The following is a 24,599-nucleotide window of genomic DNA, read 5'->3' on the forward strand; positions in this document are numbered from 1 at the left end:
GTAGAGATTTGCAATTCTCTAGGCTAACAGGCTCTGAATATTGAGGCAAACAATCACATGCACCCGGAATAGGATGTGCGTCAGACACACTGAAGCTCCTAGGTCTACGAGGTCATTTTCCCGTGAGACTACATCGTATGTGCATAGTGTGTATGCGGCGCAAGAGCAGCCACCACAGTGAACTTTTATTTATTTATTTATTTATTTATTTATTTATTTATTTATTTACGTATTTATTATTATTATTATTATTATTATTATTATTATTATTATTATTATTATTATTATTATTATTATTATTATTATTATTGTACGCCACGCCAGACATTTCCTATTTGTGACTATTTGTGAATAATTTACCATGCTAACAACCAGACGCCGTTTCAATTGTTGCTTACATGTCTCGAACAGGCATGGTAGAAGCGGTTTTGCCTCGCAACTAAAAGATACGCATGTACTAGAAAGAAAAATAAGTCTGCGTAATGAATAGTATACCGTCAATTGTCACAAGCACTGATTTTATTTTATAATTGGTAGTGTAACTGCGAAAAAAAAATCTTAAAGTAAACCACCGACGCGAGACATTGTGCGGGTTGTCGCGGTTAATTTTGATAGTCCTTTCAAGTTCTTCTCGCCAGGGAAATGCAACATCGTCTTAGTTCAACAATGCGTTCTAATCGAAACGTCTGTTTACTCACATATCTCAGTCATAGAAGCGTGGATTAGTGCGGCTGAGCCTTCGGTGAAAGCGCATACTATGTGTGCCAGCTAACGCTAGCCAAGCTGTTGACTGACTGAATAAACTTTATTAAAAGCAGCAAGAGGTGGTGGCTGGGCCTAGGCCTCCCACGTGGGGACGTCGAGGTGTTGCCTCTTCGCCGCCTCGCAGGCTTGCTGGGTCGCGCAGAGTTGATAGTCGAGGTTGGAGCTACGCAGGGCAGCGTGCCATCTCGACGAGAAGGTCGTGGGATTAGTGTCGGGGTATTGTGTACAGTCCCAAAGCACGTGTGTAAGTGTGGCTGGCTGTGTCTTGCAGATATGGCACGTGGGATTGGGGTAAATGTCTGGGTAAATCTTGTTGTAAAGGTGTAACGAGGGGTAAGTGTTGGTTTGTAGCAGGCGGAAAGTTGTAGCCTGCGCTCGGGATAGCTTGCTGTGCGGGCCGGGGAAAGTCCTACGCTCTAAGTAGAAGGACTTCACTACATCATTGTGGCGTGTCAGGCGATCCCTACCGGTGGGGGCAGCCTCCCCGTCTCCCGCGCGGTTAACGAGCCCTCGCGCTAGGGAGTGGGTAACCTCGTTGAGGTTGGGAAGGTCGGAGTGGACGGTGCCTACATGAGCTGGGAACCAGACGAGTGTAACCTGGTGGTCGGTTGAGCGGGGTGCTTGTTGCAAGATGCGCAAGGCTTGGGGGGAGATACGGCCGTTGATGTAGTTGATAACGGCGGAGCGGGAATCGGAGACGACGGTATGGCATGTTGGGTCTAGTGTCGCTAGCGCGATGGCCACTTCTTCAGCTTCCTCAGCGTGTGGGATTACTAGGCTGATAGCATGGTGGAGAGAGCGTTCACGTGTGGTGACGGCTGCAAAGCGGGTACCGTGGGGATATTCGGCGGCGTCGACGAAACTCACACCGTCGTTGCGAGCAAGGGCTTTGTTGAGAGCCGTGGCACGTGCTGTGCGGCGTGCGCGGCTGTATTCAGGCTGCATATTTCTGGGGATAGGGTCGGTGTGAATCCAGGCTCGTATGGTGGAGGGGATCTGGTGTTTATGGCCGTGTTGATGGTGGTAGGTAATACCGAGCGAGGTAAGGATGTGGCGGCCCGTCGCTGTGAGTGCGAGTCTCTCCAGCTGAGAGCGGCGTTGGGCCTCGATGAGCTCGTCAAGTGTGTTATGGACGCCTAGTTGAAGGAGGAGGTCAGTGCTGGTGTAACCGGGGAGGTCGAGGGCTTGTTTATAGATACCGCGTAGGAGGATGTTGAGTTTGTTTTGTTCAGCCTTGTACCAATTTAGAAACGCAGCTACGTAGGTGATGTGGCAAATTACGAATGACTGGATTAATCGGAGGATATTCTCCTCTTTCATACCCCCAGGGCGGTTGGAGACCCGCTTGAAATGTCTCATGCTGTTGAATGCATTGACCTGGATCTTTGCGAGGGCCATTCCATTCGTTCCGGTCGCCTCTATAAGCATGCCGAGCACACAGATATTGGTGACGAGGGTGATGGGGCTGCCATCCGTGAGTTGAAGCGCGATGTCTTCGTATTGGCGTTTAGCGGTGGAATGTTTCGGACGGCGGCCACGGAGAGTAGGCCTGTAGAGGAGGAGCTCGGACTTCTAGGGAGAGCAGCGAAGCCCCGTGCCTTGGAGATAGGTCTCGACTGTTTCAATGGCGGATCGTAGTGCCGCTTTCCATTTGGCCGTCACTGCCTAGATGGGCCCATATGGTGATATCGTCAGCGTCGAAAGAAAAAAAAAACATATTTAAAAAATTCGATGCAAGATACGGTTATAAGGCCTGAAGTGTTCGGTCGTTAGAGGTCCGATGATTGAACACCGTATGCCTTAGTGTTTTCTTGCATTTTTCTTTCTCTGGTGAGCTTGACTAATATTAGCTGGGATACCTCTATATTACGTATGCTTATACGTATCGCGTCACATCGGCGCTTACGACTTGTTGTGCCTCCACATCATTCCACCGGCTATTTCAAACTATGATGAAGTTTAAGGTGTAGTTTTTTATGAATGTATATGTGGTACATAAAAATCGACGCTACCGAATTGCATAATAGGCAATAAAGTAATCAATGAAAAGATCACATTAAAATAAAAAGGCGTATTTATACACCTATAATGCTTTCCTGGGCGGTTATTTCAAAGAGGACGTACCTAGAAACACGTGCTTGTTGTCAGTCGGCAGGTGTTTTCCTAGACTAGCACATATATGTATTGTTGCGGGTGAGATGGGTGAGCTGCGCGGCGTAACAATATGAAGACAGAGAGGGAAAGAAAGGAGGTGGTGAGAAGCTCGTCACAACCAAGCCCTCCCCCCCCCCCCCCCCCCCCCTGCGGGATAATGAAACTCACCACCTGAGCAGTGCACAATATCATTGTGATTGGAAACGCTACCCGTGCGGAATGGGGCTTATGCCACGTGTGACGGACAAATTGAGAAAGAGAGAGAGAGAGCGTGCACATTTTCTACTCACGTATGTGATCATGGGCAGGTTCCACGCGTCAGCGACCAGTGCCTCAGCATAGCAGTTTTCGTCGGGTCCAATGAACGCCACGACGCCGCTCTGCCACAGGGCCGTCATCTTACGGATGGCAGCCGATGTCCCCACCTGGCCCACGTTCTCCGGCCGGAAGGTGACGCGATAGCCCGGAAGCAGGCTGCGGTAGCACGAGTGTTTAGCCATTCAGTTAAATGGCGGGCGCACGCGGCAGAAGCGACGAAATTTGATGTATACAATCAGGCCAGAAGTAAAGCAAGTACAGAGCAAGGGAACATCGCTAATTCAGTAAAAATGTCTTTGTCTGTAGTTTGCACTCAGCTGAGACACTTGTCACGCTAATTTTGTTGTCCGCAGATGAGATTTTTCGCTATTGCTGAATGGGCTCCCATGAAACACTTCCTAAAAAAACAATTGGACATAGGCATTGAGCTGCTTGAAAAAGATATTCTCTGAACGAAAGATGGTGCGAGTGTCGACAACCGCCAGTTGTCAAAACAGCGTTGACTGTATAAAGAAAGTAAGTAAGCGCCAAAATGGTAATAAATTTAAGTGAGAAAAACTGACATCAAAGGCAAAACCGACTAGATCACATGAATAAAAGAAATCCAGGGAAACCACGGAGAACGCGGGACATGGAAATTCAAGATGGTGAGCAACAGGAGAACAAAGTGATAGCAGAAGCCAATGTTTCGACAAGTGGACTTGTCTTTTTCATGGCCTTCAGAAAGACAAGTCCTCTTTGAGAAACGTTGGCTCCTGCTTTCACCCTGTTCTCGTGTTGCTCATCGCCTTGAATAAAATAAGTACTTTTACGGAAACAAAAAAATTGGTGTAATAGTAACAGGATTGCGTGGCACTTATAGTAAACAATAGTGACGATTTCAATGGTGTGTTCATTGAAGCACCCAGCAGAAAACAAAAATTGACCCTAATTCGTAGGCAAATCGGTAGCGTCAACGAATTATGAGCTTACGCTTCGCGATTGCTAGAAGAATTACACGTCAGTTTCGGAGCGCAAACCAGTTATTGTTTGTCGTACTATACCACCGATTCTTTAATTATTTGCTCAGTTGTACATTCGAGTCTACTTGTGTTTCTGACTAGCTCCCCCATAGACTTGTGTGCGCATTCGTCGGCAGTCTCCTTGATTTTTGTAGAACATAATAACAAGCTAACCATCCGAAATCATGGCTGCGTTGACAGACATGCTTGTACCTGATCACCAGGGACCAACGATTTTCCTTCGTGATTTTCCTAAAACTAGCCCGTATTCTTAGGGCTCTCTTTGTTTTTTATAAACGCTCTTAATCCTTCCTCACCTATCGTCCCTGTTGATGTGTGATACGGCCAGGGGCACGGCGCCGGAGACCATCTTTCCGAGCATGCGGCTGTTGTTGAAGGTGCCCAGGAATGCGATGGCCACCTCGGGCCGGTCATCGGTCAGATTCTCCTGCGACTCGGACTTGTTGCAGGGCAACAGGAAGCCGAGACTACTCGCTGTACTCGTCGCTAGTACATCGGGAATAGCCAGCACTCCCCAGGCGAGCGATGTGACCGGCAGCAACACTGTCATTGCCATTAGCAGTAGCGGCAGCAGCACCGCTAGAAGACGGCGCCCCATGCGCTGTAAAAAGAAAAGGACAAAGAAAAGACGATTATTACATTTGTGAACCAAACTAACTTACCGCACAAGTTGCCGCCGATGAGTGTCACAGGAAGAGTGGAAGTAGGCACAAAAAAAGTGCGCAAGTATGTGGCACGGAAATGTGTATTACCCGAGGAAGTGCAGTACATTTCGAGAGCATGGATTACAAAGCAAGCAATTGTTCAGCGGTGGAGAAAGGTGACACAGCGCCACCACCGGCCACAGCATCTAAACCTTCGGAACTTAACAGAACTTAACAGTAGAATTTAACGACAGTGGAAGCAGTGCTTGCTGCAAAACAAGAATGAAATAAAGAAAGGCCGGGAACAATTATTTTGAGGTACTGCCATAAACCACGAGCAATAACTGTGGGTACAGTTATTAAATTCGAAGCATTTCTTGGCGAAAATGTGCGACTTCGACAGTATCTATCTATCTATCTATCTATCTATCTATCTATCTATCTATCTATCTATCTATCTATCTATCTATCTATCTATCTATCTATCTATCTATCTATCTATCTATCTATCTATCTATCTAGCCACCTATGACTTTGCGCTCTCATGGTCGTTTAGTTAACTTGGTATGTACCAAAATTGGCATACTGTTATAACAGTATATGACGAACACAAATTATTTGTCATAAAATGAATGTCATGACATGCGTGTCATGCAGGTCATGAAACAGCTGCCTACATCTTGGTGCTCTCATAGTTGTTTCGTTAACTTGGTAGGTACCAAATTTTACATAATATGACCGGAGTGTATGACTAACTTAAGCGATAGGTCATGACATGTGCGTCATGTAGGTCATGACAATGACCCAGGGAAAAATACTAACACTCAAAAGCCACTGAAATGGATTCTGACGTGGGTACTAAATGAAGGAAATGAAGAATGATGGTAGAAGTCATAGTTATGAGCATGACTCAGCTAAACCGTCAATGACTCAGCAAAAAAGATTAACACTCAAAAACCACTGAAATGGGTTCGAACGTGGGTACTAAGTGAAGGAAACAGTAATGGATGGTGGTAGGGCATAGTCATGACTATGACTCAGCAAAAATGACAATGACTTATCGAAAAAAGATTAACACTGAAAAACCACTGAAATGGGTTCGGACGTGGGTACTAAGTGAAGGAAACACTAAAGGATGGTTGTAGGGCATAGTCATGAGCATGACTCAACAAAAATGACAATGACTCGGCGAAAAAAGATTCACCCTCCAAAACCACTGATATGGGTTGGGACGTGGTACTAAGTGAAGGAAAAGTCATAGTCACAAGCATGACTAAGGCTTTCGCCTTAAGGTCTCTTAGGCGTAGCTAAAGGCACGCCTGAGGATTCATGACATGAATGTCATGGCATGCGTGTCATGTAGGTCACGAAAGAGCCGCCTGCGTCTTGGTGCTCTCATGCTCATTTCGTTACCTGGGTAGGCTCCTCGCACACTGCTTCGCATAACATCGATTCCCACAAGGCGTGGGATCTGCCGGCTTTTTCATTACAATGTGTTCCGCAGTCTCTGGCATACTCGAAGTGCCAAAGGCTTTATGCTAGCTAGTTAAGATCTGTCTTGTGCTGATCAGAGCCATCGATACGCTGCAAATATAGTAACGAAGGACACGCTGGCGTACGTGTGCGAAAATGTGGGGTTATCGCTTCGCCATCGTTAGTGACAGTTGCATTTAGTGACCGCGTCTTGCTGCGTGATACAGTTCTATTTACGATGCGTAAAAAAAACAAAAAAAAAAAAAAACACCAGACTAACGTCGAATGGAGCGGTTTCAAAATGGGCGTATTTTTTATTACCTACGCGTTTCTTTACAGGGGATAGCTCCGTGAAATAGAACGATAGAATGGTAGGAATGTCTCATGAGCCGCTTTGAAGGGTATCAGCTTAACCTAAGAAACGCTCAGAACGCGCTTCTGGCCAGAAACAATGTGTTCACTGTTTTTATTAGTGGATGCAACATGGGGGCCAGAAGTAGTTTTTGTAAACAGCCACTCGGCTACTTTTGTGCACGCCGCGCCAAAAAAAAAAAAAAGACGATGGATGCGCACTATGGTCCGCTCTCTACTGCTTTTCACCTTCCGCTTCATGCAACAGAGATAAAGTTAGTGAAAAACGTGGTGACTAAATTTTGTGCTGCCACCGTAGCGTAACAGTCAACGGTTCGGTCACTCAATTTCTCGGGACCGCCAAAAATGAAACATATCGCAGCCGTTCAGTGATTTGAAACGCCTGGAACAGTTGGAAGTCGACCCATGTGGAGTACATGGCCGTCCCCGGTCGTCGAGACAGATCTTGTTATATCGTCAATGCGAACGCCTGATCTAGCGAACGAGACGCGACAGTGACACTAAGGGGCGACGGGTCAGACCTATCCTTTAGAATTGTTAGCGTGTGGTTTGAAGTACTGTTGCTCTTTTTCTTTTGAGCGCTCTTCTGACAACTGCACATCAAATTCCAAAGAAGCACGCGCTTGATACATCGTTGTATTACGAAAAACTTAAATTGGAACTTACTTAGCCTCACGCATCTATCCCGCTCTGATAAAGTCAGGAACCTCACTCGAAGATCGCTGCTGTCACCAGTGCCACTACCTACTGCCTATGTGGGGAAGTCTAAGAGTTCCATAATTGTGTGTGCTGATGTATGGGCGGTTTACTTTAGTCAAAGATGGCAGGCCCCTAGTGTCATTGAATAAGGTGGGTGCAAAGGAAATTCTAGTTTTATATTTCACAAAAGGATAAAAACAATGGAAGCAGCAACGATTCAATACATATTGAATAAATATCATTGAATAATATGAATAGCTCGTTCATCCTGGCTACCTTCGTCCGGTATGTATTTCGGAATCAATGATTAGGCTTAGGAGAGCAGGTGCGTATTTGTTGTTTGCGTCCGACCACGCATGCCTATAAACTTTTAAAAATGCCTTCCAAATACCAGCGACATTATAGCGGTGCTATAGGCGGCCGCGTCAAGCTGTTACAAGCCTTTGCGAAAAACCCAGCTTTTCTGGTTATATTTTAAAAATACAGAAATAATGGTATGCTTGTAACCTTCTCTGCCTTAAGCCTACCCTCTTTGACTCACGAATCACTGAAGGATCCCTTCTCTAAGATACTGCTATAGAGATACGGGCATATGTGTGGCGTGTACAGGTGAATGAGCAATGTGTCTGCAGTATTACTATGAAGGCTGCGCAGCCGTCTTGAATACAGGCCAAAGGGAGAAATATAGGCTCAGATTATCTTTTGCCCTCACTTGAAGTGGGTGCTGATAAGCCTGCGTGAACTCTTTATATGGTCTACATTACTCAAGCTTTTCCAGTCGTTCAAGAGCACTGCGCACATGTTTTTACAGCCTTTAAAGAATTAGCAATTTTATATAACCAACCAAGAAATTTCTGGTTTCGTCAAGCTGGTCGCCACAACCCAGCTTGACGTGGCAGACAGCTTCGACAAGGGGCTCTGCGATTCATCCTCCGCCGCTCCCTCGGCAATTAACCACCCCGTCGTCTTAGCTGACGCAACTGCCCGGGTAGATCCGTGTGTCGCAATGGCCGTGACTTTACTATTTACTACGTCATTGACGGACAAAACATTATAATACTTAGTTACTGTAAACCTTTCAACACAGTTTTTCTTTACTCTTTATTATGTGCATACAAGTGCTAATGTGTTATAAGCGTACAAACGGCTCTGTCTATATTATTCGCACCGAGGTTGCCCTTGAGTGCGCGACACTAAACCAGAACCTGTCATTACAAACGTACGCAAGAAAATTGCACTTACATTGAGTAAGGGCACTTTCGGCAAGGCCACAGCGTTGATTTCCATGACACCCTGATTCAGGGATTTCCAGCCAAATCATTGACCGCACTTGCAGCTACTGAACCCGTTCTCGGTGTGTAAGACGCAATTATTTCTTCTCTTCGGCACACATAGTCCTTGACAAAACAGCCCTGAGCTAACGTAACTACAGTTTCTCGGAAACTTTCAGTGGCAAGTTGTCCCAACGCGCGACCTCTGGACAGAGCACTCTTTGATTTCGAATTGACAGGGTCAAGAGGGCCAAATATTGTGCCACGACGATGTGTCCAGGACCGTGCGAGATTTGCGAGCGAGCAGCTCACCCACCTCCTCGCGACGAAACCTTCACGCGCAAAAATGCCGCGCCCGGGATCAGTGTGTTGCTGCAATTCGGTGGCCACGCGTGTACATATACCTTGACTGCGTGGGAGGAGCGCAGGCAATCGATCGCCGTGCTCTGTGCTCTCGACCGGTGGCTGCTTGAGCCGTGAAGCCACTAAGGGTCGACGCCGTGACAAACAAGCGTGTCCTGGCGACAACTGTTTCCAAGAATGCCTAGCATTCATCGCCGCCTGCGGCAACAAGAGGGGACATATATATATATATATATATATATATATATATATATATATATATATATATATATATAAACTTTATTGCCATGGTAAGGTCCTCAGAACTGCTTCTGGCACGTTCATGAGGGTCGTATAGGAGTGCACGCAAAAGAAACGGGTAGATTTCGCGTCTTGCTTTTAATAATAGCCTTGCGTGTGTCTTAACTTGAAGCCGCTTATTATAAATCTATCCGTTCAGCCGCAAGAGTAGGTCTTTTCAACATATTGACTAACCGGTTTGTTAGGTGTTCCGGGGATAATAGGCAGGGGCCGAATTGACTAAGATTTTCGCTCGTAAGTGCTTTTTGCGATTGGACGGCCGGCTTCCCTAATATCATGTTCAGCATCAAGATTGGCTGAAAACTTTCTATTGCGAAAAATTGTAAAGTAAAAGCTTTTTTTTGTGAATGTCTCCTAAAGACCTGCAGATAAGATAGTTATTTTGAAATCCAGGATCCCTCGTTTCGCAGGTACCTGCTTGAAATAGGCGCAACCCCTAAGTGAGGTGCATAATTTGAACAATTAAGCTTTACGGTAATAAAGGAACTGCAAAGAATGCCATAGTCATTGTACCAGAATAGAACAAAGCTTGCAGATTTTAGCGATTGGTACGGTTTTGAATTCACTGGTATGGTACAGCAATTGCTCGCAGAGAACAGCGACATCTCCTTGATAACTTTGTCTGCCATGGGGAACGGGATCAAACTTTGCCTGTTAAAGCCTCCGAAGTACATGCGCAAAAGCAACCACTCTCAGAATATGCGTGACGCTCAAGTACCTGCCTGAATTACTTAGTAGGAATGTCTCACGATAACTTGGTGGTCAGCGGGTGGGGTTACCAACTGCACATGACCACAGCAGCAGGAGGTTTGATGCGCTGGGAGGCAAATAAATACTCAAAGCGACGACCCCCCCATTTCTTTCTTTCTTCCAAAAACAAACAAACAATCAAACAAACAAACAAAAGAACCAGGAAGCTCGTCTTCTTGCATAGCGTTTCCCGGTAAAAATTACGGTTACACAATCTGTAGTTACCGGGTAGCGATAAAAGCAGTCAAGGATCTTTGAATGCTATCGCGTTCCCCACTTAAAAGGCGAAGCTTAAGCTTCCTTCAAGATTTCTAAAACAAATTTTGCAGCTTCAGCGCTATGCTTGAATCATCGTGAATATAGTGAAACACAGTTACTTAAAAGCAGTGCAACTAACGGTGATGCGAACTATTTAGCTTTCTTTCATTCTATGAAATGTGAAATCTCGAGGAATGTTCATCCACCACACAGATCACAACTTTCTTCTGGTGAAATTTTCTACGTATGTGCACTAAACCGCTCACAAGCTATGCGGAAATGCAAACACCAAATTAGGAGGATGCACAGCGTCAGGTGTCTACGTAGCGATGTCACGAGGACGAGAGCGATGTATGATGTCAGTCGACAGAAGAATGGAGATGACAGGTGTGCATTAAGTACTACACATGTGTACCTATAGCTACAGTTAAAGTACTTCTTCTGTCACAGGGACACAAACCAAATCTGGAGGATCAGCCAAGAATGGGCACAGCTAGGGCCACATACCGAATGGCTAAATCAATGAAAATTAATTACTTCAGTAATATGTTGAATATTATGCGCTACACCATTAACAGGTCCCACCCGGTAGGGTAGGCGAAGAAAGTTGGGCTTAACAAATGTCCCATAATGGGTGTGTGCTAGTGAGTGAGGGCCTGAACAGACGAGCTGCTCAAAAGGCAAGTGATGAAGTCGCTAGCAGAAAATTCAAGAAGTCGGCTACAGAGAAGTAACGAAGAAGTCGCCAAGATGAGCAGCCGAGTGTGCGGGAACAAGAAAAGGTAAAAAAATGAGACCAGAACGCTCATTCAGCGAGAACATCTGAGGTGCACAAAAATGAAGAAAAAGAAGCGAAGACGTTTTAGTAAAAAAAAAAAGAGTGTTAGCCTGAGAATGTTAGCCAACACTCACGCCCTTGGCGACGGGTGTAGAACAACCTTTCTGTCGCAAGACATCACATGGCCGAGACTGGTGCCACTGGCTAACACTCCCAGGCTTAACTCTAGTACGCTTATATATATATATATATATATATATATATATATATATACATACATACATACATGCATACATACATACATACATACATACATACATACATACATACATACATACATACATAAAAGTGGACGGGAAAACGACGCCGCAGTAGCTCATTGGGTCAGAGCGTCGCAGGCGTTATGAGAAAACGCGGGTCCGTATCCAACCTATACTAGCTCTTTTTCTTCCAATTCCATTTTCCTTTATTTATAATTTCTACACTTCAATTAAATAAACAAGCAAGTTCCCGAATGATTTTCTTGTTGTCATTGCCTATTGGCTTTTTATGGTTGTGCCTTAGAAAGACTTGTCCCTCGGTTTCCTTTGCTCACTATATATATATATATATATAGTGTTCCGTTTTCGCAAATAGCCAGAATCATGCCGTGGCACAATGACAAGTCGCATAACGTACTCTTTATTTGGGCGAAGCTGCGCCCACGCAAACAAGCTACACTCGGGCAGAATGATAGCGATGAGCACGTGTGTCCATCGTCGAAATCTGATCTGCCGGTTAAGCACGTCGGCTACTTATAGATGCCTCGTCGAAAGTTCCCACGTAATTGCTAGTGCTCGCGTGCCTTCCAGAATGTACAATAGTATTTGCTCGCGCATGCAATTTGATTACACAAGCTAGGTTGGGCGACAACATAAACAACAGCTCTATTTGGCGACAGCAATCGACAATGTTCTGACACATGCAGGCGCATCTCACCAGATTGTCAAGGATATCAATTTGTCGCTCGGCGCAAGAGGGGCTTACCGTATGTGGAAATTCCTTCGATGTTGTCATGTCAAATCGAATCGTACCTGCAACGCGAATGTTGTTCTACATTCTACAATGCAAGGTAGCTCGAGAGAATATTCTGGAATGTACTACTGTGATTCATAGATAAATAGCTGACACAGCTGACCCGCTTGGCCCTTGGATCAGGTTTATACAATCTTCAACTGTGCTCGCCGCTATCGTCGAGCAATAAGTGTTGCTTAACTTTTTTGGGCAGATGTTCGCGCAATAAAACGTTCGATTAGTGAGTCCCACATATTGCACTGATTGTTGTTGCATCGTTACTACTGCAATGTGACAATATGTAATTTGCGATACTTCCTGTTACATGTAACACGCATACGAATCCTCGAACTGGGAGGTGTTTGCTTATGAATTGTGGTTGGTTTATGAATTGAGCCTCTCGGAACTAGCTAATATTAATAAGTTACTGCTGGAATTAACCTATCGCCACTTATTCGTGAGGCTAGCTGGAAGATTGACGGGTGGCTGTAAAAAAAATTCAAGAAGCAAAAACGCTTTATTCGGAACTTATATACATAGCTTTCTTCTCAGCTGGGACGGCTGTAAGGTGGTACTTGCGCCAGCTATTAAATGTAACATCTAAGTATCTTTCGGGGCAGCAGGGTCACAGATAATGGCATTGAATGAGCAGCTAACAACATTTCCCTTCTTTCTTGTATGTAAACATATGTGTTCTCTCAAATAAACGTGAACTCATCGTGACCATTCGAAAAGGGAGCACGCGTCGTGCGCATTTGGCCATGGCGGTCTCGTTGAGCATGTAACGTTGTTGACGTGATATGGGGGCCGTGAGTGAGCGTGGCTCTAGAGTTGAAAACAGACCTTGATAACATAGTGAACGCAAACAGCACTGCCAGACAGCATGGTAAAAGCTCACGATCAAAATCATAATAGTGCGAGCACCAGCACTGTGCTCATCTCATTCTCGAGTGCGTTTACCCAGGCGAACTCGTGTAAAGTAGTGCTCTCAAAGTGAGTGCACAAACCATTCCGCGTCCCCTAAGACTGGCTCAATGGGTTTTATGCAAACTTCATTGGGAAACTTCCGGAAAGCATGAGTTCTTTGAGAAACGCGTCGTCAAACACTTGGCAAATATTCGCACTTCTGCGATGTTGGGGACGCTATGAGCCCACCACTGCGCACTATGAACATGCTAATATAAATTGCAGAAGCTAAGGTATACAGGCTGTAGCGAAGAGAGACATACAAGTCAAGGCATACAATGTGTGAGAAAACATATATGCAAGAAAGTGTTTCTTAAGTGTACATTTTACTGCTTTAGGACTGACAGCCTGATGCTACCAGCTGAATGCACGCAAAGTTGAAAGAATAAGTTACACGCAAGTGCATTTAAAAGTGTCGAGGGGGCTTCTCTTTTGAACCGCCACTCGACTACAGCATTAAGCCGAAACAAATGCGCGTGTTCTAACCACGACCACTTCAGTGCGCTTGAATGATAGTGTGAAAGCGTAATGAGGGAGTAAGCAAGCTATACTTGAACGCTCGCTGTGTTTGGTGAGCGTTATCTTCAAGGGGATAAATTCGGCACACTGTGCAAGGAAACGATGTGAGGAAGGCCATTCGAAATTTGATATGAGGACGGCTAGCTAGCGCTTCCGCAATAAATATGACAGCTAGCAATGCACTGAGGAGCCAAGCCGCCGCAACGGCAAGAAAGAAAGCAAACCTATTGCGGAGTTATTTTTCGGCTCCAACCATGACCTAAAAGGTTAGTTGTTCGGTTCCCAGCTATGAGGAAAAAACTTATTCTACACGCAATATGCATTCCTACCAACTTCCCCCAATGACGTGCAGGCGGCTGTCTGCTATATCTAGCGGCAGAAACCTCGCTCTCTCTTGGGAATTGGAAGAAGGAAGAAAATTACGTATCCGACTGATAAATGTGAGAACGGGCACTATTCTAGCTGGCAATAAAATTTGTGTTTCGCGCCTGAAAAAAAAAAAAACAACAACGCCTATGCTAATCGCGCCGTAGTTCATTCTTAGTCAGACATGCTGAACCCGAGTTTTCCCGTGCCGGCGGGACAGAAGTGGCGGCGGTTGAGAAGCAGCGTTTAGTGAATATTTCTTTGTGGTGTCCGCAGGTATAGACGCTGTGGCGCGTGGGCCCATCAATGTGAGCAGCATTTTTAGCCTACTTCACCCACTACAAACAACGGTGTCTTCAGAAATAAGATGTGTTGCTACATTGCTTGTTTATGGCGGTGAGTGCTTAAACTGAATTTAAATGCGAGCCTTAGCTGTCAGTTTTCTTGTAGGCTGTACCACCAACTATACATATTCAATAAGTAAAAAATTAAATTATATACGGAAAAGTGAACGCAATGCAGTGTTCAATTTTACAAACGTGTGTGAAGAGTCACCCGACAAAGAAAAGTAATAATAATAATAAAAAGCCGTATATACAGAAAAAGTGTTGACTGCAGTTCTGCGCAGCAGCACATGGAAGTAACGTGTACCAGCCATGGAAGTTCTAGAAAGTCAGTAGCAAGAAGGTGGCAATGAAAACAAAAACAAATACTAACTTCAGCTCCTTCGAAGACTGCAAAAGTCACTACTGAAAAAAAAAAAATATAACACAAGAATTGCGAGCAAGTCAGTAAGCATTTTGAGGAACTCTGCACTGCCAACTTTCTGAGAATACTACAGCATACTTAGTGGTCTCTCGGCAACTGCTCGCGCTTGTGTCACGGGCGACCAAGCACGCCCAGGTACGTTTTCGCACCTCGTATTTCTTCGGAGATTGACAACATGCTATGTTTGGCGACTTTCTAGCTATGCCACCCATAGTACACTGATGCCGACGCTGTTTATCAAATATTACTAAAGATCTAGGCCAGAATTTAGCTTCCCTAACTCTCTAGTTACTGCGTTAGCACACTTAGATTGCGATGGATCGACACTTGAACGCGGTCTTGCACTCTCTCTCATTTATAAACTTATGATTTCGTGCGCACTCTGTCACGCGCGGCACACCACGAGTTTTCCGTTAAGCACCTACAAAGTGGGTCAGGTCCACCTATAATGATATAAGAAATGCGTGACCGATGCTGGGATTGACCAATGCTCGAAACATTTAGCCCTGATCGCACTTTATTTTTATAACACACTGTTATTTACCTATTACATAAGCGTACTTTGCCTTTGTTTCTTTTCAATTTATTATTGCGATAGCAATGATATGGACACTCCAAGCGGATTTCTGACGTCGTCGTCGCCGTGAGGTTCCCTACAAAGTCCAATGGCGATAAAATCGTCGCTGCGCGCCGCGTGCTGTCTGTGCGAGTGAAAGCCTACGAGGGGAGCCACCAATCGTGGCTCAATGTAGCGAGGGAGGAAGGTAGGCCGGAAGCGCGCGGTCAGTCTTTCGCGCGCGCGATGTATGGGGGCGAGACGACGGAAAAAGGGGGGGGGGGGGGGGGGGGGGGGTGTTCTGCTCCGTCGGCTGCGGCTCACTGCGCGGCCGCGCCGTATCTTGAAAGCGATCTGCGATGCGGGCGAAGTGCGCGCCCGCGCGGGCCTGATCTTCGAAGCGATGTGCGATGTAGACAAAGTGCATGCGCCGAGTGCCGGTAGCTTCGTATGTGATGCTACCCCATAACCGCGACTTTTTTTTTTGTACGCGTGGTATTCGCAGTGAATTATTGATGTGTGTTTAACGATACATACACCATGGCGTATGACCTCAACAGCAACACAGGCTTTTTTCGTGCCAAAGTGGCTTTTTTTTTGCTTTTTCAAACGTGTGGCACCTGCGTCGCGTGCCAGTTTCTCGCTTTCTTCCCTGGTCTCGTGAGAGCTCGCGTTTTAGACGCTTTCTTAGACTGCACTGCCTTTTGGATCGGCCCACGCTTTTACAGCGCCGCTCTTAGGCGCCCGCTCCTGCGTTTCGCTTCGGCGTCTTCTCTCGGCGTGACCTAGTGAACGAACACAGTGAAGGATGAAAGAGCGAGCGCGGATGTGACGAAAGATGGCGATAGCGAAAAGAGCGCGAGAGGGAAAGCGGAGGAGGAGAGTACGGCGAAAGGGTGAGAAGTAAAGCGCAATGCCGCCGAAGACGGGCTCTGCGGCGCCGAGCGCTATGAGATGGCTGGATGCTATGAAACCATGCAATTATGTACAACACGGTGCAAATATCACGTATGCAAAAATATACACAAGTATTCAAAGTTTGAATACATGTAGTCGGACGGTTACTATAACGCATGCGTTTTTGGTATCCAGTTGTGAAATTGTTCAGAAGTTCAGTGTTACCTGGTGAAATTGCCATGGCTCCTCATAAGCCGGGACATCTCAGTCATGCACACAAGCCACAAGGCTTACGCGGACTGGAATTTGCTAGTGTATTTATGCCGAAATGTACATTTTATTCTATTCGATTCGATTTCAATGCTATGAAGAAGGATATAACGCTACACAGTTACTGTCATGTAAGAAACGACGCGTAACAAGTAAACTATTGGCAATCCGACGTGTTGATGATGGTGACAAAATTCCAAGAAGCGCAGTTCTTGCATTCCTTGGTGATGTTTCTAAGATGAAAGAAATTACAAAATATAAAAGCGGGGGACTGGCATCCAATATGTAGCGGCCCCGAAAGCCTCGACAGCAAAACGGAAAGCATAACGGTAGTGTAGATTCTTTCATCCATAATGTTTCACAGTGGGCTTGGAAGAAGTTAGAAAGAACGTGCTTGCGTGCGTTCCAGAGCGCGTTTTCCTTTTCGTATTTTCGAAAGTTGTGACAGAGATGCAGTGTCGTTTTCTGCGTCGATGTTACGCTGCGATTTATGAGGCGCGACACGTTGTTGGGCAAATCAATATTATCCTACGCGCCAAACTGGCGGAAGCATCTTTTAAAGCGAATAGATTTCCTTGCGAACCGTTTCGGAATTTGCTGACCACGGCTGCTGCTACTCTCTTCCCGGATATCTTACATGCAGGATATCTTACATGCAGGACACCAATTGATAATCGGAATTTTATGTAGCCCCATCTGTACTACCTCCGCAGATGTGACAGTTTTCGTGTCTGTTCTCTACAGAATTACGCCATTAAGAAACAACCGACACCTAACTGTTCTCGCTGCAAAAGATATCTTCTAACGCATATATTCCGTTAATAAAGTGGAGCTTGTTAGTTCGGGCCCAGGGGCTCGTGTCTGCTTAAACACGAAGTCGCCCGTCAATGCCTTGTTTTTCACTAAAGTCTTCGCTCGCTCGCTCGCTCACTCACTCACTCACTCACTCACTCACTCACTCACTCACTCACTCACTCACTCACTCACTCACTCACTCACTCACTCACTCACTCACTCACTCACTCACTCACTCACTCACTCACTCACTCACTCACTCACTCACTCACTCACTCACTCACTCACTCACTCACTCACTCACTCACTCACTCACTCACTCACTCACTCACTCACTCACTCACTCACTCACTCACTCACTCACTCACTCACTCACTCACTCACTCACTCACTCACTCACTCACTCACTCACTCACTCACTCACTCACTCACTCACTCACTCACTCACTCACTCACTCACTCACTCGGGGTTTGGCACGTCTGCCGCGTCAACTTCTTGATGAACACGATGGAACGGTTGCGGTGTGCCGATCTTAGATATAGCGTGGTGAACGGTGTGATGATTCCGAACGTCGTGTAAAAGCGCGTGATCGCGCCAATCACGTGGCTCGCGTGGTGAGCCTTTGCGCGTCTTGCCGATTTGCCGGGGTGGCACGTAATCTATACGCAGCAAAACGCCTGACAGAAAATGAACAGTATGATAGCCTTTTATTACCCGCTTCAGGAAAGGTTCGCTTCCCATAGATTGCGACATGTGCGTCACACGTGCACAACTTTGTTTCTATATTGCGCCAAGTTTTAGCAATGGGAACAGGCTCCAGCATGCAAGACAGTGGGTCCATACAAAACCCGCCATCTCACCTGTAAATATTATTGTATCAGGTCCACTTGCGTATTTCATATTCATTTTATTATATTTTTTTCCCACTCTCCTCTCGAATATTTTAATCCCGACATTCCTATACAGAGTAGCATGCCAGCGGTAGTATACGCGCTGGCAAAAATCTCTGTTTTTCTAATAAAGAGTCTCTCTCTCCCTCTCTGCATTAAGGCGCGCACCGACTAGGCGGTGATGTTTGCTACTCGCTGATAGGCTTAGTATTCAGTATACTTTTACCTGCATTTAACCTGTGTAGTGCAAATTTTCGTAATGTGCAGTGGGTTTGCATGGATATGATGCAAAGCATTCATGGGGCTCTCTAGGTAGACATAGATATATGCTGTATATGTGTCTAAAAATATATATATATATATATATATATATATATATATATTGCAGACGTATGCCATTATGTGTAACATCAAAGAGGCAACGAAACCATAAGTCAGTTTGCACACCCTTAAGAGGTACTGGCTGGCTCATCTTAGTGATGATTCATCAATCATCACCGACGCACTGGTCATATGCGGCTAGTGCAAGGTACCCATGCAGGACAGCTCCGACTCGACGGACTAGCTCAACCTGGTCAACCGAGCGAGAAGGGCAGCTAACGCCGCTGGATTCCTGGACTGAGTGGACCACCCACCGCAGAGTGGACCTACGCTTGTGTGCTGTTTTGCATAAAGTTTATTCTCTCGATCTGTCTCTCTTCCCATGCAGACCGCGCTGCGCTGGGGACAGATCACGCAAATGTCCAGCTTTCAGAACGTTCGCTTTGCTTCCTACGTCATCGAGTAGGCGGTGTTCAATTGGCGCTCCCGGCTTACCGGCCAGACGGCCGCTGACGAAAAGACGGCGCCGGCGAATCACAAGAGCGCAAGCGAACGTGAGGAAAGAGAGAGGCTTGCGCGATCTCTTTGTTTGACATTTGATACAGAATACGCCGTCAGCTTTCAGTACCGCAGCCATAGAAACTCCTATAACAAAAACGACCTCCAACGTGACAGCCGGTAAAATGCGACGGGAGAAACAATATCCAAGGATATACTGACGAATAATAACCGCGCAATATAGTTCTTGTCTATTCGACTCTGGCGTACGCCTAGATAATTTTATAATCAGTGAGAATGCTGCTTGAAAGCGAAAATTCGGGACATTCAACGCAGGTTGCAGTTGCTGGCTGTTCTTTGATTGACATCTGATGCCCAACATGCCCCCTCACGGTGGTCTTCACCCATCGCACGAAAGCAGCAGCGCAATTCCCCTCAACAGCTTCGCTCTAAAAGTAAATCATCAAAAATTAGGATAAGAAAAGCAACGCCCTGTACATACCGTATTGCTGTCGAGAATGCCTTTATATACGTGAACTTGTCCTTATGTGGTATTTAGAGGCTTTGACCTGCCTATTGAACTCATCGCTTCGCAGATTGAGGTTTAAGTCGTCTTTCTCAGCCTGGTGCCCATTACCTTCATGGAAAGGGCCATTTGCGTTGAACACAGAACGCTGAATAAACCTTTTGGCAGAGAGTAATAGAGAACCGCGCATATTGCACAATCACTCTGCTGCGTTGCAGGTTGTAACACTGAAACCATACGAATGTGATCAATGACGTATACGTTTCCATCCATTCGGGGATTGTGTGGAGCGAACGTGGGTGGATAAAGCCCCGCCGTGCGCAATCTTTTACGTTGGCTATAGACTGACGTAAGTGAGAAGTTTGCTAAGAAAACACGAAATAAAACATTTCGGGTAAAGTATGCAACCTCGTCAGTTGCGGACACATTATTAGTCTCGTTTCAGTGCGTTTGCTGCGTTCCTATGCTGCGTTCGGAGTGGTCCTGGTTGACCCCACTATTTAGGTGCGTAATCGCACAAGCACTAACGATCAACCTTCTCCGGCAGTGCTGCATTGCAAACAATGCAGGAACATATATTGATTTAGGCGGATTTACCGCGACCCACCGTAACGATTCACAGCGCATCTACGGAAGTAGCCACACTGAGTTTTGATGTGGCTTTTCCTAAACTGCTCGCACATTTATAAACACTTGTGCTCACAGTATGTAGGTGACGTAATTTCATGGCGGAAGAAAATAAGGCAGTATGTGTTACATCAGAAAATGGACCTGTTTACAACGTCGCGCGCGCTCCCAGCCCGACCTGCCTAGGAGCTCGGATGGAAGAGCGCCGGCTCTGCCGTCAACTGCTACCAATATGTGTTTGCATGGTCATTGTGACAGGCACAGGCATCGTCTAGTCATTTTCTACCCTTTTAGGACAGCACGTGCTGTGTAAGCGTCTTGAATTTCCCATCAAGCGTGCCACTACTCAAACTTCACGGTTTGAGGTTCGCACATTCGAACCTCAAACCTATTGACGCTCTCAGACATGAGAACGTCAATACGGTAAAAAGAGAATGGGAGATCTAGAAGGCAAAATGGCAAGCCATGAAAGGAGAAGAGATCCCAAGCTACGTGAATGTGACAGAGATCTGCTCCCTAAAGTTCACACATTCAACCGAGCGAGAAGGGCAGCTAACGCCGCTGGATTCCTGGACTGAGTGGACCACCCACCGCAGAGTGGACCTACGCTTGTGTGCTGTTTTGAATAAAATTTATTCTCTCGATCTGTCTCTCTTCCCATGCAGACCGCGCTGCGCTGGGGACAGATCACGCAAATGTCCAGCTTTCAGAACGTTCGCTTTGCTTCCTACGTCATCGAGTAGGCGGTGTTCAATTGGCGCTCCCGGCTTACCGGCCAGACGGCCGCTGACGAAAAGACGGCGCAATGGCAGTTCATTGTCGACAACGGTCGACAATGAACTGATCACAGACATATTCCCCGAACATGACGACTGAAGGGCGGCTTAATCGGCTGCATATAATGTCCATTCTTCGGGTACGTGCCAACCAGTGTGGAGCTTGCACGAAGAGATATGCACGATGTTACCTCCGTGTATATCGACAAGCCCATTCTTATGAAAATCCAGACTTGAAGCAAATATTCGGGCCAGGGACACAACGACATCTTTAAATAACGGAACTGTATTAAAAGCAGTGGCGTTGTTATGGTCCTACTGCGAAATGTACGTAGGTAATTGTAAGACCTACGTGGTTCGGAAGTTCGAGAACAAGTTAAGAACAGCACAAATCGCGATGGAACGAAACACGTTACGCCTTACGTTAAGAGACAGGAAGTGAGCGGTGTGGACCAGAGAGCAAACGGAGATAGCCGATATTCTAATTGACATTAAGAAAAAAAAATGGAGCTCGGCAGGCCATGTAATGCGTAAGATGGATAACCGGTTGGACCATTAGAGTTACAGAATGGATACTAAGAGAAGAGAAGCGCAATCGAAGATGGCAGAAAACTAGGTGGGGTGATGAAGTTAGGAAATTTGCAGGCGCAAGTAGGAATCAGCTAGCTCAAGACAGGGGTAAATGGAGATCGCAGGGAGAGGCCTTTCTCCTACAGTGGACATAAATATAGGCTGATGATGATGATGATGATGATGACGGTGTTCTCTTGTTAGAGCTCTGAAGACCGGACTGCGTGAGCCTTATAGTCGTATCTTTCACCGTAATTTTTAAATCTTTTCTTTATACAGCTTGGCGATACGTTAGCTAGGACACACGTTATAAAAGCACATCAAACATTTGAGAACGAAATGAGGCAAGTGTGAAGCATTTGTTAAAAACTACACTAAATCGACTTTAGCGTTTCACTACAGAACATTTTGCCTATCAAAAAACATGCAGTTTGAATTATTTGGGCATTGGATGGAAGAAGATGGGTAAGGGGGGGGGGGGGGGTGCATGCCGATGCATTTGAATTGCTGTCTGAGGGTTCTGGTTCGTGTTGAGGTGTTCTAGCAAGTTTTTGTAATAACTAAATAACTAACTAAATAAAAAACTAAATAAACCCATAAATAAATATTTGTAAATGCCTAAAAAGAAAACACAGTTTGTTCGGAGCATTGGAGGCTTGAGCCCTCTGAAAAGAAAGAAAATTCAGGCTACGTGCCTTGCTAAGTTGTTGCCCTACACTTGGGGCAACTAAGATAACTGAGCAAAAGGAACTATACACAGAATAATAGAGAGGCAGCAAGTGTGGGAACACTTATTTTGAATATTAGAGTCTAATCGCTGTCATAAAGCGCAGGAGGTATTTTGTGGCATTTTGCATGCAAAGAGCGTGGAGTCACTTTATTACAACACTTTATTTCAACAAAAAGTACAACGATGCTGAGGGGTGTAAGCGAAAAGCCGTGGAGACCATGACAGAGACCTACATCCCCCTTAGGGCAAGGTCCCAGGAGCTTTTCTATTGAGAACTGTCTGTCATCTAAGCAGATGAGATTAGCCCGCAGAGCACAACGTTGATCGCCGAAAGATACGCAGCAGCAGAGTAGCTGCTCAACTGTCTTGTCACACAGGAAAAATTGCACGCGGCGTTGTTGGCTATTTCGACGAGGAAAGAATAAGCATTCGTATATATGCGACGCCTAATAACAAGTACTTTGGAAACTTTAGAAGATTAAGAACTTGCTGAAGCTTCAGAATATATAATTCAGATGGATCACATACAGCGTGCCCACCTAACGTTAGCAAAGCTGTTCCAATAGCAAAAAAAAAAGAATAAATGATCCAATATATGAATACGAGACCTACACTGTTCTATGCTGCATCCTCTCACGTCGCCGGGGTAACTTTTGTGTACTGATTACACGGCTTATTAAACAAACATTATCGAAACAATTATTTTAATTTTTTTTCATTAAGGATTTGACGTCTGATGTAAAAGCTGTTACTGGGTCCATAAACATTCCATTCAGTCGTTTAAGCGCGCTATGTCATGCGAAATTATATGCCCGACGAGCAGTGAAGGCTGGGAAATCCTGAAGGCTGGAAAATCTATTGCAGGAGCACATTTTGAAAGCGCATTGGTTGTAACGACACCTAGATTTTCTGAAAGATATATATATATATATATATATATATATATATATATATATATATATATATATATATATATATATATACCGTTTCTCATATTTGGAGGTGTACGTATTCTTATTAGATTGCTGCGTGCCACCTCTTCCCTGTTAACGTGACACCACAAAGCTTATTTCGCCTTTCTGTCCTTGTTACCCACCTATTCATTCAAATCACTCAGCCTCATTAGCTAATGTGAGTGCAAACTCGCATAATGCATCCTTTTTTTTTTTCATTCGCATTCACATTCCACTCGCGAAGTTCGCTCCGGTTTCACCTTAACCGGGCACTTTCATTACAACGCGCGGAACACGCAGCTGCTATTGCGCGTGTCTTAATACGCCTGCATTACTTACAGGTGCTGTTGAGACGCACGAAAGCGCAACGCTGATGGCTTTCGGGCTGACGCGCGCATTGTTATAAGAAAACACGAATAAGCTTAGGAGTGGCGCGCCCTGGTGTTGCTTTCACGGCTTGAGGGACCAACAGTTAGCAGTACTTGCTAGGTTTACCACGAGGTCGCGATGCAGAGCATTACAGGCTAAATGAGCTGTGTTGAAACGTTAGAAATCGTTCACGAAGAATAATTACTCTGCACGGAGGTTGCGAAAAGGGTGTATGATAAATCCCAAGGGTGGCGTAGGCCCGGAGACTGTTCAGCATTTTGGCGCGCACGGGCAAACGGAGTGCTCAAATATCACGGTACTGTGTCTAGGATAAATGGTGTTGTGCTGCTGTGGGTAGGATAAACAGGCAGAATGAAATGGGTATCAAAAAAAAATTATGTTAACCACTGAGACGCACTATATCATGGTGAAGAGTTAGGCTGTTAAGATCGAGCTGTGGTCGTGCAGGAGATAAATTAAGGTTAATCCTGTAATGACCGAGCCTAGTTGCACATCAAAAAGAATTACAAGAACACGTTGACGTTTATTTCTCGCCATGGAAAGTACATTTAAAGAATGAACGCAATAAAATGTTTTATTTTATGGGTTAGAACTGAATTAGTATAGTTATTGTATATTAGTACTTATCTGGTGAGCGATCCACAACTGAGAACTCGTTCAACGTGTAAAGAACGCTGCTTTGTATAGGCAATCGGATAAATTTCTCATTATTAAATGAGAATTTTCGTATTTTTGTATCTTTATCATTACCGGGTTAATAAGGACTGATAGAAAGGTTGTACCTGATTGCAAGGCTTCTGAAAATTACAAGTGCTTTGGTTAGGCTTACTTGATATGGATGAAAGCATGCAGGTGGTATAGTTGGGTCCAAATGTAGCCCTTGCCGGAAATGTGATTATCTGCAGTTTGACATTCGGTAATCCCATGACTAACTATCTATTTAGAATTATAACACTTTGT

General features: G+C 45.3%; 2 protein-coding genes across 2 annotated transcripts in view; one reads left to right on the forward strand and one right to left on the reverse strand.

The window, feature by feature from the left end:
* LOC119453721 (guanylate cyclase 32E) overlaps positions 1-4,849 on the reverse strand; it is a 197,038-nt gene extending 192,189 nt beyond the window's left edge. The window contains exons 1-2 of the mRNA XM_037715756.2: positions 4,556-4,849; positions 3,210-3,393 (exon numbers count right to left, since the gene is read on the reverse strand). Of these exons, the coding sequence (XP_037571684.1) occupies positions 3,210-3,393; positions 4,556-4,815 (444 nt within the window). The 5' untranslated portion in view covers positions 4,816-4,849. The remainder of the gene's footprint in view (positions 1-3,209; positions 3,394-4,555) is intronic.
* Positions 1-24,599, forward strand: part of LOC119453719 (gastrula zinc finger protein XlCGF8.2DB-like) — a 489,906-nt gene that overhangs the window by 318,486 nt on the left and 146,821 nt on the right. The gene's annotated exons all lie outside the window — the stretch shown is intronic.

Source organism: Dermacentor silvarum, chromosome 5 (genome assembly GCF_013339745.2).
Source record: "Dermacentor silvarum isolate Dsil-2018 chromosome 5, BIME_Dsil_1.4, whole genome shotgun sequence".
Classification (NCBI taxonomy): Eukaryota; Metazoa; Arthropoda; class Arachnida; order Ixodida; family Ixodidae; genus Dermacentor; species Dermacentor silvarum.